This window comes from Saimiri boliviensis, chromosome 1 (genome assembly GCF_048565385.1).
Source record: "Saimiri boliviensis isolate mSaiBol1 chromosome 1, mSaiBol1.pri, whole genome shotgun sequence".
Lineage (NCBI taxonomy): Eukaryota > Metazoa > Chordata > Mammalia > Primates > Cebidae > Saimiri > Saimiri boliviensis.
This window is the reverse complement of record NC_133449.1, coordinates 8,999,163-9,017,342: the sequence shown is the minus strand read 5'-3', so window position 1 is coordinate 9,017,342 and position 18,180 is coordinate 8,999,163. Positions and strand designations below refer to the sequence as shown.

Below are 18,180 nucleotides of genomic sequence, written 5' to 3'. Positions count from 1 at the left end.
TATGACACTCCCAGGCCACCTGTATCATCTGTGCCCTACTCCCTGCCCTGGGCTTAATCTGAAAGTAAACCCTGAAAGACAACGGAACTCTAATTGATAGATGAATCTCAACACATCTAACCCTGTTTTAAACCTGACGACAGAAATAGAAAGGTCCCACACATCCTCCTGGGGTCTCCTATTGGTCTCCCATCTGCAATTCAGGACTTCATACACTCTGGTAAAGCCTGCATCAAAAAACTACTGAGCCACTGGAAATTCTATCGAATGGTCCCTACCTATTTATACTCTCTTCAAAAGGGTTCTTCAGGGAGATAGAAATCTTTTTGTTGTTGTTGCTGTTTACTACTTGTTGGTTTTTCAATGGCCTTAGGTAAGGCCCAAGTGCCACAATCTGGCATACAAGTCCCTGCACGAACTGGTTCCTCCCGTGCCCTGGCAGCCTGGCATGTAGTGCTGAGCCCTGCTCCCTGTGCGTGCCCTCATCTTGCCTCTGCCTGGGGTGCCTTCCCACCCGTGAGTTGGGCTAACTCCACTGACCTGTTCTCCAAGCCCCTGAAGGCTCGATGGAGAATGTGTCTGAACAGCTCTCTCTGGGCACACTCTGTGGAGACCCTGAGAAGCCTCTGTAGAGGTCCCAGAGATGGGTTAGACTCCCTGATGGGACCCGGGAATTGTGTGCAAATCCAAAGAATTTGAGTCTCCTGAGAAGGCAGCCACAATCATGTCCCTTTCATGGGACACATCTGTCAGGGCCGGCAATGTGCACGAGCAGTGGGCTGCCCAGCAAGTGCCCCTCTAGCCCTATCTGCTGCCCCCTGAAACAGCTCCCAGCCTTCGTGCTCATAAGCAAGGGCCCCTCTAGCCCTGTCCACTGCCCCTAAAACAGCTCCCAGCTTGCATGCTTACACTGGGTAGGCATATCTTAAACAGCCAACATCCTCTGAAGGACAGAGAAATGAAGTAGGCTCATGCCTGATGAGTGCGACCTTCCCAGCAGGAAAATGCTAGAACCAGTGCTAGGACCCTTTCCCAGTGGTAAATGGACAACATGCCAGCTAGAAAGCCTGACTTCTCCCGCAGGTTTTCCTGATCCTTGAAGAGACTGAAACTCTTCACCATTTCCAAAAGAGCAGTTTCTTTCCCTTCCCAGTCTCCTCCCCTCACACCAAGTCTGCTACACCAACAGGATGGCCAGAAAAGCCAAAAGTCACCACTGTTCTGGCTGAAAGGTGATCCCAAGATGGCAAATCAGAGGAAGCAGAAATAAAAAAGCCATCCTGTCGTCCCAGTGAGAATGCACTGACGTGGCCGCTGCCCCCACGCAGGCCAAGTCACTGTGACTCGACATGGTCTAAAAGCTGCCCCCGGTGTCACAGTGGCAATGTCATACCCCTTTCACTCCTTTCAGGTCCCCCTTCAGCAAACTGTCCAAAGGGAAGGAGATTATGTTGTTCATATTCTGAATCTAAAAAACAAAAACAAAAAGGAGATTCTTATTCAGCTTCCTTGTGAATCTAAAGTAAGGACAGCAAGGATGTTAGAACATTTCATCATGATTTACCTCCACCTAAAACCCAGCCGGTACACGTACTGTGCCTCATCCATTCATACTTTCATACTTTCTTTGTAATAATTTAATCTTACAAATGAACACAGAACTAATGAAAAGTCTAGGTCTGTATATTTTTCACAGTAGCAATCTTACATTGTTATGCTATTAAGTTTGTAAAAAGATAATCATTACAGTAAAGAAAAAATGTATCAAAACAGTCAATGACAGAATTACATCAAAAGCCTGGAATAAAAAAGGACACCCTCACTTCCAACTCTCAGTCACAGCTCCACCCATAAGCTGGGCTGTGCTGGGGTTGATGCTCTGGGCCCCAGGCCCCACGGCAAGCTCTGAGCAGGGGAAACAAAGGCAGAGTCTTCTGTCTGCTGCAAAGGCACATGAGTGAATGCTGGGTGTGAATGAGAAAATAAATGTGTGTGTGTTGGGGAGGGAGGGTGTGTGTCAATGAGTGTGTACGAGTGTGTATGACTGAGGGTGTGTAAGGTGTGCTTGTATGACTGTGTGCTTGAGTATAAGAGTGAATGCATGAGTGAGGGTGTGTATGAATGTGGGTGTGTAGGTGTGTGAAGGAGCATGTGAGCAACTGTGTGTGTTTGAGAGTTTGAGTGTGTGTGTGGATGTGAGTTGGGGTGAGTGTGGATGTGACTGTGTGAATGTGAGTGATTGTGCTATGGGTGTGTAAGGGTGTGATTGTGTGAATGAGTGATTGTGTATGGGTGTGTGTGTGTGACTGTGAATGAGGATATGAGTGACTATCAGTGTGGATGTGAATGTGTGTGGGGGTGTGAACGAGGGTGTGAGTGTGGATATGAGTGTGATTGCGTAGGGTGTGAGTGTGAGTGTGGATATGAGTGACTGGGTGTGACTGTATGTGACGGTGTGACTGTGTAAGGGAGATGGCATGATTGTTGAGTGTGTGATTGTGGGGGAGCGGTGTGGGTGATTCAAAGTGTGGGAGTGAGGGTGTGTGTTAGGGGCTGTTGCTAGGGAAAGGAGATAAATGGGAACAGGAAGGCCAAGAACCTTGGTGCCCCCTTCTTCTCCCAGAACCAAGAAGGCAAGAGAGTGGGAACACATATTGTCCACATGGGAAAGCCTCCGAACCAACAGGCACACGCAGAGCAAGCAAGTCTCTGTGACAGCAGTTCAAATGCGAGTGAACTCAAGCTGTGAAGCTTCAGTCAGGAACAGCCTTCAGAGTCCGGAGCCTGAAAAGATTCCCTCCCTCAAGTGGAAAATAAGTTCGAAACCCACTTTCACACTTCCTGGGTTTGGACGACTTCCCTGAATCAACCCAACGGCCAGTCCCACTGCTGGTCCCCTGTGGCTTCTGTGACACTCTGCGCTCCTGGATTACAGGCCCAGAAAACAAGAAGAACAAGAGGAAGGACTTGAGGAACTTATGTGTTCATTTGTACCATCGAGCAAAGGAAAGTGCTATTTTTAGTATAATTACCTTAAATAGGAAGATAAAACGGCACCATTTTTAAGGCAATATTGGATCCGATTTCTATACACTATTCAGCGTACTTTTCCTTTTTTTTGGGACAGGGTCTCACCGTGTTACCCAGGTTGGAGGGCAGTGGCTCACTTCAGCCTCAACGTCCTGAGCTCAGGCGATCCTCCCACCTTAGCCTCCTGAGTAGATGGGACTATTGGCACTGGCCACCATGCTCGCCTAATTTTTTTTGTATTTTTTGTAGACAGGGTTTCACTATATTGCTCAGGCTAGTCTTGAACTCCTGGACTTAAGCAATCTGCCCACCTCGGCCTCCCAAAGGGCTGAGATTACAGGCATGAGCCATCGCACCTGGCCTAAATTTTCCCATTAGAAACAGAAATTGACTTGGAAAACACTGGTAAGGTGTGTAATAATGTCTGCCAAATAAATGATAAATTAATGACTGTCATTTCAGAAATAACTTTTTAAGGGAACTTTTATCCTAGGACTAGATAACTCAACATTTCTCATGTACCTGGCCTTCCTCCAAGGTATGGTGTCATCAGCTATAACTTGCTAAGCTCAGCCTTAAGCGTTAAATTTTTAAATGCTGAAAGGTGTGGTTTAAGGCAAGGTCTTAGGGATGACAGGAAGGAACAGGGACAAATAGAAGGCCATGCTGATGAGTAACCTACAACAGCAAGCAAGCCTAGGTTTCCACTGTCATTGCCAACCCTGGCAGCGAGACAGGTGAGTGAGGAATGCAAGTCCCGTCACAGTCCCCACCTCCAGGTCCAAATTTCCGGCTCCTTGCAAGGACACTTGCAAGCAGCCCCAAGAACCTGAGTATGGAGCCAGCTCTGCTCCCTCCAATGCTCATCCTTCCTACAAAGCCCTCCTTCCCACCCTCCTCACTCGTTCAACACCCAAGAGCCATCCCTTACCCCACTGTTGCCACCCAGCCGTGGAGCACGCTTCTTAATGAATTCCAGGTCTTAACCCTAAGTACGCAGGCCCGTCCTCCAACATTCCCTCCATGTCATTCTCACATCCACTGCCTCGGCTGGGCCTCACTGCTCCTTCTCAGGACTAAGGCTATGGCTTCCCCTGCTCCCTGCCTCCATCTCCTACTCTGCCTGCCCTAATCCCTCCTTCAGAGTTCTGGCAGGCTTGTCTGGAGCTGTGTCCCTAATAAAGACTAAACTTCTTATTCCTGCATTTCACACCCTCCATGCTTATTTGCCATGTTTCATCTTCATATTTCTCCAAACTCAACTCTCTCCTTCTCTGATTCTATGCATGTGCTCTATTTGTTCTATTTGACTGAAACATCTTCCCTATCCTTGCTGTTCAAAGCCTTCCCATCTGTCAGGAGTTATTCAAATGCCACCTTCTCTACTAAGCATCCTCAGCAGAATGTGATACCTCCCGCCCCCAAATCCTCAAAGATTTTTTTTTTTTTTTTTGAGATGGAGTCTCACTTTCTCATCCAGGCTGGAGTGCAGTGGCATGATCTTGGCTCACTGCAATCTCCGCCTCCCGGGTTCACATGATCCTCTGGCCTCAGCCTCCTGAGTTGCTGGGATTACAAGCACCTGACACCACGCCTGGCTAATTTTTGTATTTTTAGTAGAGACAGGGTTTCACCATGTTGCCCAGGGTTGTCTCAAACTCCTAACATCAGGTGATCCACCCGGTTCAGCCTCCCAAAGTGTTGGGATTACAAGCATGAGCCGCTGCACCTGGCCCCTTTTCTAAATTTTTAAAGGAACTTGGTAGGCTCTTCCCTGCATTCATCTTAGTGATCTCACACTCTAAGTTCTAAAGGGTAGCATCCACCTTTATTATATTTTATGTTTCCCAGAGCTCTTAGCATGAGGTTTGGCCTAGAATATGGGCTTGAAAAATATTGATGGAATAAATCAGTATACTTAAATATTTTTCTGAGCATCTAATATATGAAAGATAGAATCTATAGGGGCTTCAAATAAAATGTTAGTTTTATTAATATCTTTAAACCAAACACAGCAAATACATGAGTGAATTCATTCATTCAAGTGTATTTATTGAGAACCTATTTTGCAGACAGCAACAGCAGGTAAATTTACAAAGGAGACCAGATGTGGTGGCTCATGCCTGTAAATCCCAGCACTCTGGAAGGCTGAGGCAAGCAAATCACCTGAGATGAGGAGTTTGAGACCAGCCTGGCCAACATGGTGAAACTCCATCTCTATTAAAAATACAAAAAGGAGCCAGGCAAGGTGGTACATGCCTGTAATCCTAGCTACTTGGGAGGCTGAGGCAAGAAAATCACTTGAACCCAGGAGGCAGAGGGTGCAGTAAGCCAAGAGAGCACCATTGCACTCCAGCCTGGGCGACAGAGCAAGACTCCGTCTCAAAAAACAAAAAAATTTACAAAGGTAAATGAAATATGATGCCTACCCTTTCAGAGGAAAAATTACATACGTACACACGAAGAATGTAAAACTCATAGTAGCATATTTTACACTGTACAGATTCCAGTGGCTCCTCATGAATGAAAGGGGAGAAAACGGTGACTTCAGTTTTAGGCAGTCAGGCCACCTGGCCTGGGCTTGGGAAGAAGGAAAGGTAACTGCCCCAATTACCAACCCCTGAGGTGGTCGCTGCCCACTCATCTACACGATCACACAAGACCATGATCAGAGTCACTGGCGCAGGACAATTTGGTCCTGAATCATGCGTGGCTGGGAGCTACCGCCATGCTGTCTAGAACAAGGCACGTGTAAGAAAGAAGGCAGCAAAACAGCTTAGAGGGGAGGGTTACAGTCACTGGTGGGGGGCAGGTGGGCAGGACGCTGAGTCAAAGGCACCAGAACCATCCAGTGATTAAGGTGGGTTGCGGGGAAGAGGGTTAAAGTGCCCACAAGTTAAAATTCATTATTTCTAAAGAGAATCTTAGGTTTTTCATGAAGGGGGAATACATGCATAAATGTACACATCAGTGAGTGGGGGAAAAACAAGATTCTCTGCAGCAGAGAAAAAAAATTCTTCACAATTTGGTTTATCCATCTATTTTGAGATTATAATTATTTAATTCCAATAAGAACTTACATGCTGGTAATAGATACTAGGGTAAGAAGAGGTCAACTAAGCTTTGGTACCTACAGCAAAACATTCAAGTAGAGAAGAGTGAACACTCCACGGACACACAGACCCACCTGGTCAGCTTCCTTTCATTCTTCATTCATTTCAGCAGTGAGTGTAACCTCTCGATGCTGGGGACAGGGCCCACAGCCTAGCAGACAATGGGACACTCAACAACCAATTACAGTTTCTTTTCTTTTTCTTTTTTTTTTTTTTTGAGACAGAGTCTTGCTCTGTCACCCAGGCTGAGTGCGCGGCATGATCGCAGCTCACTGCAACCTCTGCCTCACGGGTTCAAGCAATTTTCCTGCCTCAGCTTCCTGAGTAGCTGGGATTACAGGCACTCACTACCATGCCCAGCTAATTTTTGTATTTTTAGTAGAGACGAGATTTCACCATGCTGGCCAGGATGGTCTTGATCTCTTGACCTTGAGACCTGCCTGCCTCCCAAACTGCTGGGATTACAATTACAGGCATGAGCCACCACACCCTACCTTTTTTTTTTTTTTTTTTAAAGACTCAGTTTCACTCTGTTGCCCAGGCTGGAGTGCAGTGGCACAATCTCAGCTCACTGCAATATCCGCCTCCCAGGTTCAAGTGATTCCCCTGCCTCAGCCTCCTGAGTAGCTGGGATTACAGGCACACCACCATTCCGGCTAATTTTTGTGTTATTAGTAGACGGAGTTTTGCCACGCTGGCCAGGCTCCAAGTAAGGCTCTGATGACCACTGTAAAGGAGGCATATGTGGACTGAGTGATGGCAGGAGAGGGGGCTGTGGGAGTACAAATTAGTTAGGGAACAAAAATAAGCTAGAGATGACCTCAGTCCTCAGACCGCCTCTCCCCACTGGTAAGCAGGGGTAAGTTAACAACCAAGTGGAAACTCCAAGAGCCAAGAATGAGACACCAAGTAATTTCAAGGAAGAGAACATTATTTCTAGCCTGTATATCAGGGAAATCTCTGTTAAGCAGCAGATGTGAGACAAAACTTCAAAAGATGAGGCATTCTGTCTTGTGAGGTGGGGGCAGGGGTAGGTTGGGCAAAAGGAACGATGTGGAGGGTGGTCATAGCACGAGTGTGGGCCCCGCCAGCCGTGACAGTCGAGGAAGGAAACAGCAGAACGCAGCAGCTGGAGAGAGAGAAGCCTGGGGCCAGGTCAATGAGGGTAGCTTCATTCACAGTTTTTCTCTTTGGAATTATTTAAATTACCCAAAATAGGAAACTATTACTTTTCTAATCAGAAAATAAATTATTATAATAGAGACAGAAAAGTAGATCACTGGTTGCCTGGAGCAGAGGAGAAGACGGGATTAACTGTAGAAGAACATGAGGGCTCTTAAGGGGAGAAGAAAATGTCCTAAAAATGGATTTAAGGTGATGGTCGTACCACTTGGTAAAGTTACTGGAAATCACTGATGTGTACACTTGAAATGGGTGATTTTTGTAGTATGTAGAATATGCCTCAACAAAAGTGTTTCCTTTTTAAAGAAAATCTCACAAATATAAATAGAATCCCCATCAATGGCTTCACTAATAAAGCTTCCAGAATCCTGGACATCAGCCTGCTTGCCTCTGCCTTTCCAAGCTCGGCATATGCAACCCACACAGCACACACGCCTTGTGGCTCAGGGAGAATTTCCCAGGACACGGCCGCTCTGGTCTCAGTCTGGGCCAGAGAACAAGTGCATGGGAGCCAGATGTTCTTCTCGGCAGGTGTGTCCTGCAGCCTGAGGGTTGGGCACGCTCTGTCTTCCTCTGTGTGTCCCGTGGCCTCAGGCCTGCAGGTGGGCACTCGCCATCCTCGTGTTCTGGCTGAGAGAGATGAAAACCATAGCCAGAAGATCATTACACATCCCTTGTGCTCAGGCAGCTCCAGTCTCAATTTCTGAGTAATGACATTTTCATGCTCTATGGGAAGAATTACATTATCCCTGGGTAACCCAACCAAATTATTTTCCTTAGCACCAAGAAAACAGGGCTTTCTGTTATGTTCTGACTCACTTTTAACAAATACATTATGTAAAATGGCTTTTTAAAACATCAAGTGCAACGTGAACACAAATTATTAATCTTAATCACTACTATTAACTTTGGACCAACAAACAGGCCTTTTTTTTTTTCTTTTTTTTACGACAGGGTTTCTGTCACCCAGGCTGGAGTGCAGTGTGCTAACTCCTTTATTTTTATTTTTTGTAGAGACGAGGGTCTCGCCATGTTGCCAACACTGGTCTCAAACTTCTGGGTTCAAGCCATCCTTCCACCTCAGCCTCCCAAAGTGCTGGGATTACAGGCAAGAACCACCGCACCCAGCCCAGGCAATCTTTTAAAGTAGCAATCCTCCCTTTCCCCACCCCTCCCTTCCTGTCTTAGCTTTTCCCCCGAGTTCACTTGGGTATGTCTGACAAGGTGAGTAAGTAGTCAAATGTCTGTGATCTCACAAGTAGAAATAAGATGATTCAGTCAGTGAGGCAGGCAGCATACAGGGCTACTAGACATAAAGAACAAAATCATTATGCTAATGGCACAGCTGACTAGCAAACAAAGATAGACCAGAAGGCACAGAGGGGAACAGAGCCAGCCAAACAGCCATCTCTTCACAATGTCCTTCCTAATATTTTTTTTGGTGGGGGCAATGGTGGTGGGGATCTTAAAACTCCTTGCCTCTAGCTCCATCACTTCCCACTTTCCCTCACCCCCCAGTTCACAGGTCACCCTCTCTGTTCTCTGGCCAGTGGTCAACAGCTGCTGATCCAGCTCCACCCCCGGGAGCTGCAGTGCTGCCTTCTCTTTGACTTAGGCAGTAATTCTGCTTTGCCAAAAGATCTTGCCCAAAGGGATCCATCTAGAAGCCTGAAGCTACAGGATTCTTACATCATAGCTATTTTTTTTTTTGAGACGGAGTTTCGCTCTTGTTACCCAGGCTGGAGTGCAATGGCGCGATCTCGGCTCACCACAACCTCCGCCTCCTGGGTTCAGGCAATTCTCCTGCCTCAGCCTCCTGAGTAGCTGGGATTACAGGCACGTGCCACCATGCCCAGCTAATTTTTTGTATTTTTAGTAGAGACGGGGTTTCACCATGTTGACCAGGTTGGTCTTGATCTCTTGACCTCGTGATCCACCCGCCTCAGCCTCCCAAAGTGCTGGGATTACAGGCTTGAGCCACCGTGCCCGGCTACATCATAGCTATTTTTAAGGAGCAGTCAAAGGTCACTGAAAAGAACCTTTCCAGCTCTAGCCTCACAGGTCTAGAAAAGAACAAGTCTTCCCAGGGCTCACCTCCAAAACCCTTAATAGAGTCCAACCTCTTCGAGGATAATCAGCTTTGCCCTTAAAAACCAATTTTGTCACCATGTAATATAAAACATGGCCAAAGATTTTCACCTGTTTGCCTGCATCACGTCACTTACTTGAATATGCCCATAAATTGGAAACTTGAGAGGTAGAAGAGGCTTTGAGATATAGAGAGTTTTTAATTCCAGCCAATGCTGCTCAGAGTTAAATACAAATAATCATGGCTTCAAAGAAGGGCTGGGCAACCCTAAGTGTGGGCAGTTGTAGAAAGACCTCACCCCTCGTTGTATTAATTAACGGCATTCTTAGCAAAGGCTGCAGCATTAACCAGGACATACAAGTGTGAAACAGCCTTCCAGTGTTGGAAGCTTCCAGCTACCTCTAGAAGCCTGAGCCCATGGCCTAGGACATGTGTGCGAAGCAGGCATGGAAGAGTGGAACATGGGCTTTGGACCTGTGAGGTCCCACAGAACAGACACTAACTACATGCCCCTCTTCACGTTTAAATTGATTAAACTTAAAGTTAAACTGAGTTCCTCAGCTGCACTAACCACATTTCAAATGCAATAGTCACATGTGGCTAGAGACTCATTAGACTCGATAAAGCAGATACACACCATTTCCATCAATGTAAAAAGTTCTATTGAGCACCAACACTTTCAACAAATGGCTTTTGAAAAGTTTTAAGCAGCTTTATTGAAGTGTCATGGACAGACAATAAACCACACACATTTAAAGTATGACTTGATATGCTCCAACCCATTGATACTTCTATGAAACTATCACCAAAATCAGATTGGGAAAGTACCCTCTCAACCCGAGAGAATGTTTCCTTGTGCCCTTTTTGCTATCCCAGTTCCCTACCCCCAAGTCTCTGGCAACCCCTGATCTGCTTCTTTGCCACAGAACACTGTGTGTTTTCTGGAATTTTATATATGGTATCTGGAATCACCCAGCATGTGTGCCTTTTCATCTGGTTTCCTGCATAATTACTTTGGGACTGAGCATAATTACTATGCGATTCATTCCCGTAGTTGTGTGTACCAGTAGTTCACTTCTTTTTCTCAGCCAGTACTGTTCCATCATATGGCTACATTGCCATTTAGCCGGGCACCTGTTGATGGATGTTTGAGTTCTTTCCAGTTTGGGGGATACTACGGATATCACAAAGATGCCATGATCATTTGTGGGACGGGGACTCTTTCAAGTAGTGTCAAAAAGGCCTTTTTTATAAGGTGGCCTTGGAGCAGAGTGCAAAGGAGACGGGGCAGAGAGCCACGTGAAGACCTGGGGGAAGCACACTCTGTTCCGGGCCAAGGGGACTCAAACACAAAGGTCCTGGGGCAGGATTGTGCCTGGCAGGTTCAAAGGATAGCTCTCCGTTCTCTCTAAAGGTTGCTTATCTGAAAGAATCCAGGCAGAAAGTATTTGTGAGAAGCAGAAGGTACTGAGCAAAATGGCCTGAATAAACCACCAGATGGCACAGAGCCATTCAATCTTACTTAACCCTTACAATTAATCTGAGAAGTACTGTGACCCCATTTTGCAGGTATGGCAACAAAACAGGCTTGCCTCCAGGTTGCCTCCAAATCACACAACTATTAGCAGAGTTGGCTAGAACTGTGAAGCCAGAGCTCTGCCTATCAGCTCACTATTAAAAACAGCTGGGCTTAAACTCCTGCTGTCACAGGGCAAGATGGGTTATACCTGCCAGGCCAGGCTAAGCTAAGCTGGGGCTGGGCACCTGCTGCCATCCCAGGTGCTATCACCATCAAAAAGCCCTCCTGTTATCTTTTACACAGATAGCCCATCAGGTATGTACAAGGGGACAAGGGACTCTAAACAGGAAAATCACGGATGTGGTCCGGATCTGTGTCCCTGCCCAAACCTCATGTCAAATTGTAATCCCCAGTGTTGGAGCTGGGGCCTGGTGGGAGGTGACTCGATCATGTGGGTGACGTTCTCATGACTGGTTTAGCACCGCGCCCCTTGGTACCGTGTAGCAAGTGAGTTTAAAAGTGTGTGGCACCTCCCCCCTCTCTTGCCCCTGCCCGTGGCCATGTGAAGTGCTGGCTCCCCTTCACCTTCCACCATGATTGTAAGTTTCCCCAGGCTTCCCCAGAAGCTGAGCAGAGCAGATGCACCCATGCTTCTGCTATAGCCTGTGGAACCATCAGCCAGTTAAACCTCTTTTTTAAAAAAATAAATAAATAAGTTACCCATTCTCAGGTATTTCCTTATAGCAGTGCAAGAACAGACTAATACAATCATCTAGGCCACTTTCATTTTTGGTGTAAGTGAACAGATTTCCCCTGGGCCACAGTATTGCCTTGAAGGCTATCATACACACATGCATGCATACATGTGTATCCACACAGACAAGCACATGTATGCACACGCATGCACATGCTCGTCTACACTCTCACAGAGCGCCCTCCTGAACAGATGTGCTCAGCCCTGTCCCTGGCAGCAGACTCGCTGAATGTTTAATTAAAAAGGAGAGCGAGGAGCCCATTCTGATCCTAAGTGTTTAATACAAACTGAAAGATCAAAACCAATCAGCTGCCAAAGTCACACTGGCAACTTTCACACCAGAACAAGGAGGGAAATAGCTGACCTGGTTTCTGCTCTTAATGCTGCTTCACTGGCAGTCAACAGTTCTGATCTTTCAGGCTCTAAATGGAGAGAAAACTGGGCCCTCTGCCCCCTTCTCCACTAGAATGAACAATGAGCTTGGACGTGTCAAGTCAGCCACCAGCAACTGTGCTGACACTCGCTGAAGGCCGGTCTGAGAACCAGACGGCAGCACTGGAGAACCCAGGACTCAGGCACCCAAACTACTTCTAAAACTGAATGATGGTAAAACATTTACTGAAGCCATCAACCAGAAATGAAAGTACTTTTTCAAATTTATTACTTCCAAGAATCCAGGTTTAGGAAGTAGCACTAACCTCCGTGGGACCTGGGGCACCTGAAGTCTCCACCTCAGTAAGGGTGAGAGTCGGAAGCACTGGACCCAGGCTGTCCTCCGGGCAGTAGCTGTCGGTGCGGCTCCTGACCAGCAAGGCCAGCATGACTAGGAAACAAGAAATAAAAATCCTGGGCCCTACCCCAGACCTGTGAAATAAAAAACTCTTGGGGGAGTCCAACAGGTGTGGTCTAACAAGCCATTCAGGTGATGCTGATGCCACCAGTTGGAGAGCCGCAACCCTGCAGGTGAGTTGTGGAGGCTGGGGCTGTGCATTTCTATCAACTCCAGGTGCTAACATGCAGCTGGCTCCTATACACTAAGAACTGGCTCCACAGGCCTGAGGGAGGCTGGAATTCTAAGAAGCCCCAGACGATTCCAATGATACTCTTGGTGCATGGCCGGGGCCCCAAGGGCGCCAATGGGGCAAGCCCTGCCCACATGCCTTCTAAGCTGAAACCTGTAGTATACGGGCACTGATGTGGAGTGCCAGGCTTCACATTTTAAGCTATGATTACCAAATGAAAGTCCAAAGAAAGGGTATTGCAAACAAGCACAGGCTGCATTTCTATCAATTCATTGACAATTCCCTCAGACAGGCAGGGGCTTGACTCCTGGCTGGGCCCATCACCCCCAGGACAAAGGGGCACAGGGTCTCCACAGCTCACAGCCCCCTGTCTTCCTTCTCATAAACCTTGAGCTTCCAGCTCTTTCCCTGGGGCCCAGAAACAGGCTCACGCCCCTACAGCCTAAGAACCCTTCCCACTTGATTTTCCTCTTCCGTTATCAACCTTTCTTAGAACAGTGATCACCTGTGGTCCCTACGCCTCCACCTGTAGCAGCCGCTCTTCTGCCTTTAATGTTGGTTTTTTTTTTTTCTTTTCTTTTCTTTTTTTCTTCTCTTCTTCTGCCTTTAAGATGAAAGTCTGGGAAACGCCCCTGAGGCCCTGCTGGTACCCACAGCGACAGTGCTGCTCTTCTGCACCTGCTGGGGATGCTGCATGGCTCTCTGACCTCTTTCACTCACATGTCCAGCTACTATAGCCCTCCCACCCCATATCTCTACCCCCCTACAGCCCCTCCAGGCTGTATCTCCACCCCCAGTACTACAGCTCTCAATTTGGTATCTACACCCTCCTACAGTGCTCCCACTCCCTATCTATACCGCTACAGAACCTCACCCCACATCTATACCTCCACTACACCCCTCCACCAATATCTACACCCACCACGGGCCCTATTCCTGATACCCACAACCCCTCAGAGCCTCTCTACCTCATATCCATACCCTCCAACAGCCCCTCCACCAATATCTACACCCCACTACTACAGCCCCTCCACCATCTACACCCCACTACTACAGCCCCTCCACCATCTACACCCCATTACTACAGCTCCTCCACCATCTACACCCCACTAATACAGCCCCTCCACCAATATCTACACCCCACCACTACAGCCCCTCCACCAACCTCTACACCCCACCACTACAGCCCCTCCACCAACCTCTACTCCCTACCACTACAGCCCCTCCACCAACATCTACACCCCACCACTACAGCCCCTCCACCAACATCTACACCCCACCACTACAGCCCCTCCACCAACATCTACACCCCACAACTACACCCCTCTGCCAACATCTACACCCCACCACTACAGCCCCTCCACCAACATCTACACCCCACCACTACAGCCTCTCCACCAGCATCTACACCCCACTACTACAGCCCCTCCACCAATATCTACACCCCACTATTACAGCTCCTCCACCAATATCTATACTCCCATGCTACAGCCCGAGTAGATATCTGATATCAGCCTTACTATTAATCGTCGTGATCAAACAATGCGCTTTCATTTTTGGTTAGAGATTTGTGAGTATAGACCATAGCTTAGTGTTAAAGTCTCCTAGGTCTTAGATAAGAAATTTCCAACTATAAATGAGGCCATGCTAAAATCTAAATGGCAGAGGGTTCTAGGAGCCTAAAGGGACTGTCAGCAAGCCCATCCAGGTACTGTCTCCCACCTCCCAGAGAAGCCCTAGCCTCAAGCCCTCTCATTTGAAGCCTATGGCATCCTAATTTGCACACAAGTCTAACAAGCCACTGTTATCTTGCTTTTCAGTTCACAATACTATGAAACGAAGACCTCAGAGGCACCCAAGCACTGATAGCAGGAAAAAGGGCAATCAACAGGAAAGAGTCAGAATATTAAAAAGCAAATGTCAGAAATGGACACCTAGTAATAGTCCAGGACTATCCCATGTACCCCTGCTTTCAACGGATGCTGGTCTTCATATAGAGCGGGTTCTGCAGACTGAGAGGACATCTTTCACTAACAATATTCTGACATCAGAGACAGAGACTACCTATCTGTAACAAACCTTTCAGCAACCTGCCCTGAAATGAAGCCTTTCCTTAGAAAGCCACTTCTCAGCACAGAGGTGTCCCTTGGAGTCTTTTCAGGATTCTCACATCCATCTGGGAAGAGGAAAAGAACCCCTGAAACTGGGATGACTTCATAAGCACTTTAATTTCACACACGTCACATTTCTGGAGCTGCCTGGTCTTTCCTTTCATCTTGCATCACTGCAGAGAAAATTCACAGACTTCTGCAGGTGAGAATCTCGCCCATTGGTAAGAAAATCATGCTTTATATTAAGCTGGCCTTTTTCTGGAGATCTTCCAACTGCTTTATAAACATTCTTTCACACCTCCAAGCAGGTACGTGGTAATTGTTATTCTTTCTGGACAAGAGGTAGCACTGTGAGCCTTAACAAGACAGAACTGAAATGTTTTTAAATGCCCGAGGGAAAGCAAAATCAAGGCTTGGAAAATATGAGATAAGACAGATGTGACCAAAAATAGGAAGAAGAATGGTATACAAAATTCCAAAAAAGGAGAATTCTCCTATAATCTGCTCCCCGTCTGCCCAGCTTCACAGGAGCCGCCACTTGGCCCTCCTCTGGCTGTGCAGCTTCCACACCGGCGCTGGCCTGGAAAATCAGGCGTGGTGAGTGCTAATTTTGGCTCAAATAAGAAATGTTCTCTCTCTTTGATCTTTGCCAGGAAACAGGATCAACAATTTGACTTCCATAAAGTGCAAGCTGAAACCTGAACTCTTATGATCAGTCAAGCAGGTGACAAGAGGCCGTGGTTCCCTTAAATGTCACAATGACAACAATATAGGTTTGGGGTGTTAATACCTGGGTTTGAATCCTTACTCTGTCCCTCACTAGCTAAGGGCCCTGTAAGTGACTGCGTGTGCTCTGCCTTAAAATGAAGGTGACATAAGCGACCCTGCACAGCCGCCAAGAGGAATAAATGAAACAGAGCATCCTTTATGCCTAGCCCAGTGCTTGCTACACCATGGGTGCTCATCACATCACTGCCTTGGATACCTTTATTGATACCTTTACTCGCTGTAGAAAGCTGGACAGCGACTAGGACTTGCAGTGATGTGTGAAGTATTAAAGCTGGCAAAGCCACAGGGTGGTGAGCAATGCACCAGCTGTAACATGCAAGCCCTGCTCTGCTTTCAGCTTTTGCAGGAAATTTTTAAAAAAGAGGGAAGGACTGCTTTTATTTATGCAGCTGCCTATGTTGTTAACTAAGTACAAGTGAGTTTTGTCCGGATTCCACGGTGTGGAGTGCTCCAAATGGGCCTGCCTAGGCAAGGACTCTGAGCCTCCCAAGAGAGAGATTAGCTGCTGCTGCCTTTTTTTTTTTTTTTTTTTTTTTTTTTTTGAGACAGGGTCTCACTCTCTGTTGCCCAGGTAGAGTGCAGTGGCGTGATCTCAGTTCACTGCAACCTCTGCTTCCTGGACTCAAGTGATTCTTCAGCCTCAGTATCCTAAGTAGCAGGGACCACAGGAGTGAGCCACCATGCCTGGCTAAGTTTTATATTTTTTGTAGAAACGGAGTTTCCCCATGTTGCCCAGGCTGGTCTTGAACTTCTGGATTCAAAGCAATCTACCCACCTTGGCCTTTCAAAGTGCAGACATGAGCCACTGTGCCAGCCAGATATTAGTTCTTCAAACCATTCAGAGCCTCAGTTATCTAATCTGTAAAGTGGGGATGACACTGATTCAGCTTACGGGATTTTCATAAGAATTGAATCAGCTATGCTGTGTAAAAGCCACCAGCTAGCTATAATCTATCCACAGAATCGGATGTGCCATTATTCTCTCCAGGTCAGAGCTGAGACAATCTGGGTCCAGATAGCAGCTGAATAAAGGTAAAGGGCTAGTTGTCTGGGACTGAGAAGCAGAGCCTGGGCCTCCTCCCACCTGCCTCCTACATCATCAGCTGTCCTGGGCTGGCTGCTCTCTAGGCCTCCTGCTTGACAGCCCCACTGGGACTTCCCTTCGCCATCATCCTCTTGGAATTCCCTTCCACTGCTTGCTTTCGTGTGTGGAAACAGGGGTCCTGTTTCCAGACTCAGTTTCCTCTTTCTTGGCTTTCCCCTTCATTTTGCTAAAACACATCCTTTAGGAGTTTCAGAGAAATGATACATGGGAGCCAAAGTTTTTGAGCCTTGTACATCTGAAAATATCTTTAATTCTACTCTTGTACTTGACTGGCTGGGCATAATTCCAGGCTGAGTTAGTTTCCTCTGGATTTTAATGGCATTGCTCCATGCCTTAACGTTTCCAGTGCTGCTGCTGTGAAGTTCACCGTTATTCTGATTCTGAAACCTCTGGGTGCTGTCTGGAAGCTTTTAAGATCTTTTGCAAGTTCACACAGTGATGCCTCATGGCAGGTCTTTTCCCTTATTGCACTGGGCACTTGTGAGCCTCTCAACTTGGAGACTCTTCCGTTCTGTTTTTAGAAACTGCCTTCAGTACTGCTGAATGGATGACATCCTTCTCTCTTTCTAACACACCTGCCAGTTGGATGCTGGGCCTTGGGGATTTTCCTTGTCTAGTCTTTTTCTATTTCCTACTTGTCTTTTTGATCTATTTTCTGAGAGATTTCCTCTACTCCAGCCCTTCCTGTCGGATTGTTAATGTTATATTTTCTTACCTTAGTTGTGTCCCTGGCCTTCTTTAATAGCAAGCTGCATCCCAGTCTTCCCACACATCCACTTTTCTGCTAATTCTAATCTTCCTCATGCTGGTGGCTTCTCATCTGCACTGAAGAGTGAGGCACCAGGAAGCTCACAGGCAGCTCTGTGTGCATGGAAGGGGTTTATCCACCCAGGTGTGGGAAGGGCAGGCAGCCAGCTGATCTTTCCACCAGGAGCTGCTCACCATGGCAGCAACTACGGATCTTTCCCCTGGGGCCATGCAGTTCCTTCAGTTTAAAACAAAATCTCCAATCTTTCCCGACCCCGTGGTGAGACCCTACCATGCCTGCCTCCCTGCGTCCAGGGCACAGGGCTGAGGCAGGGCGAGAGCTCCACTGCCGAGCAGGCGGGCCGCCACTCCAGGATAGGGACGACGGGTGATAAGCTCTACCAAAGCCCCAGGGGATTTCAAATTCCTCCAAGTGAAAAGCTCAAGCAGAGCAACAGCTTTTTAATTTTACCATTTCCTACAGCAATGTTTATAAGTGAACATGGGGAGAGAGAGCAAGGGCCCGAGTGCTTCTGCCCTTCCCCTTCCCATTAGGAACTCACACATGATGCTCCGTCGTTTCTGCCCTTCTAGGGCCGGTCTCATAAACCCACTGTCATCATCACCTCAAGAATGAGCTATGTTTCCCACTTGTTATGAACTTCCTAACAGAGGACACAAAAGAGATGCTGTTGTTTGTGGCCTACAGAGAAAGCATT

General features: G+C 47.2%; 1 protein-coding gene across 4 annotated transcripts in view; it reads right to left on the bottom strand.

The window, feature by feature from the left end:
• Positions 1–18,180, bottom strand: part of ASAP2 (ArfGAP with SH3 domain, ankyrin repeat and PH domain 2) — a 193,443-nt gene that overhangs the window by 82,818 nt on the left and 92,445 nt on the right. For all 4 annotated transcript variants that reach the window (XM_074393758.1, XM_074393769.1, XM_003927225.4 and 1 more), the window contains exon 4: positions 1,394–1,468. In XM_074393758.1, the coding sequence (XP_074249859.1) occupies positions 1,394–1,468 (75 nt within the window). The remainder of the gene's footprint in view (positions 1–1,393; positions 1,469–18,180) is intronic.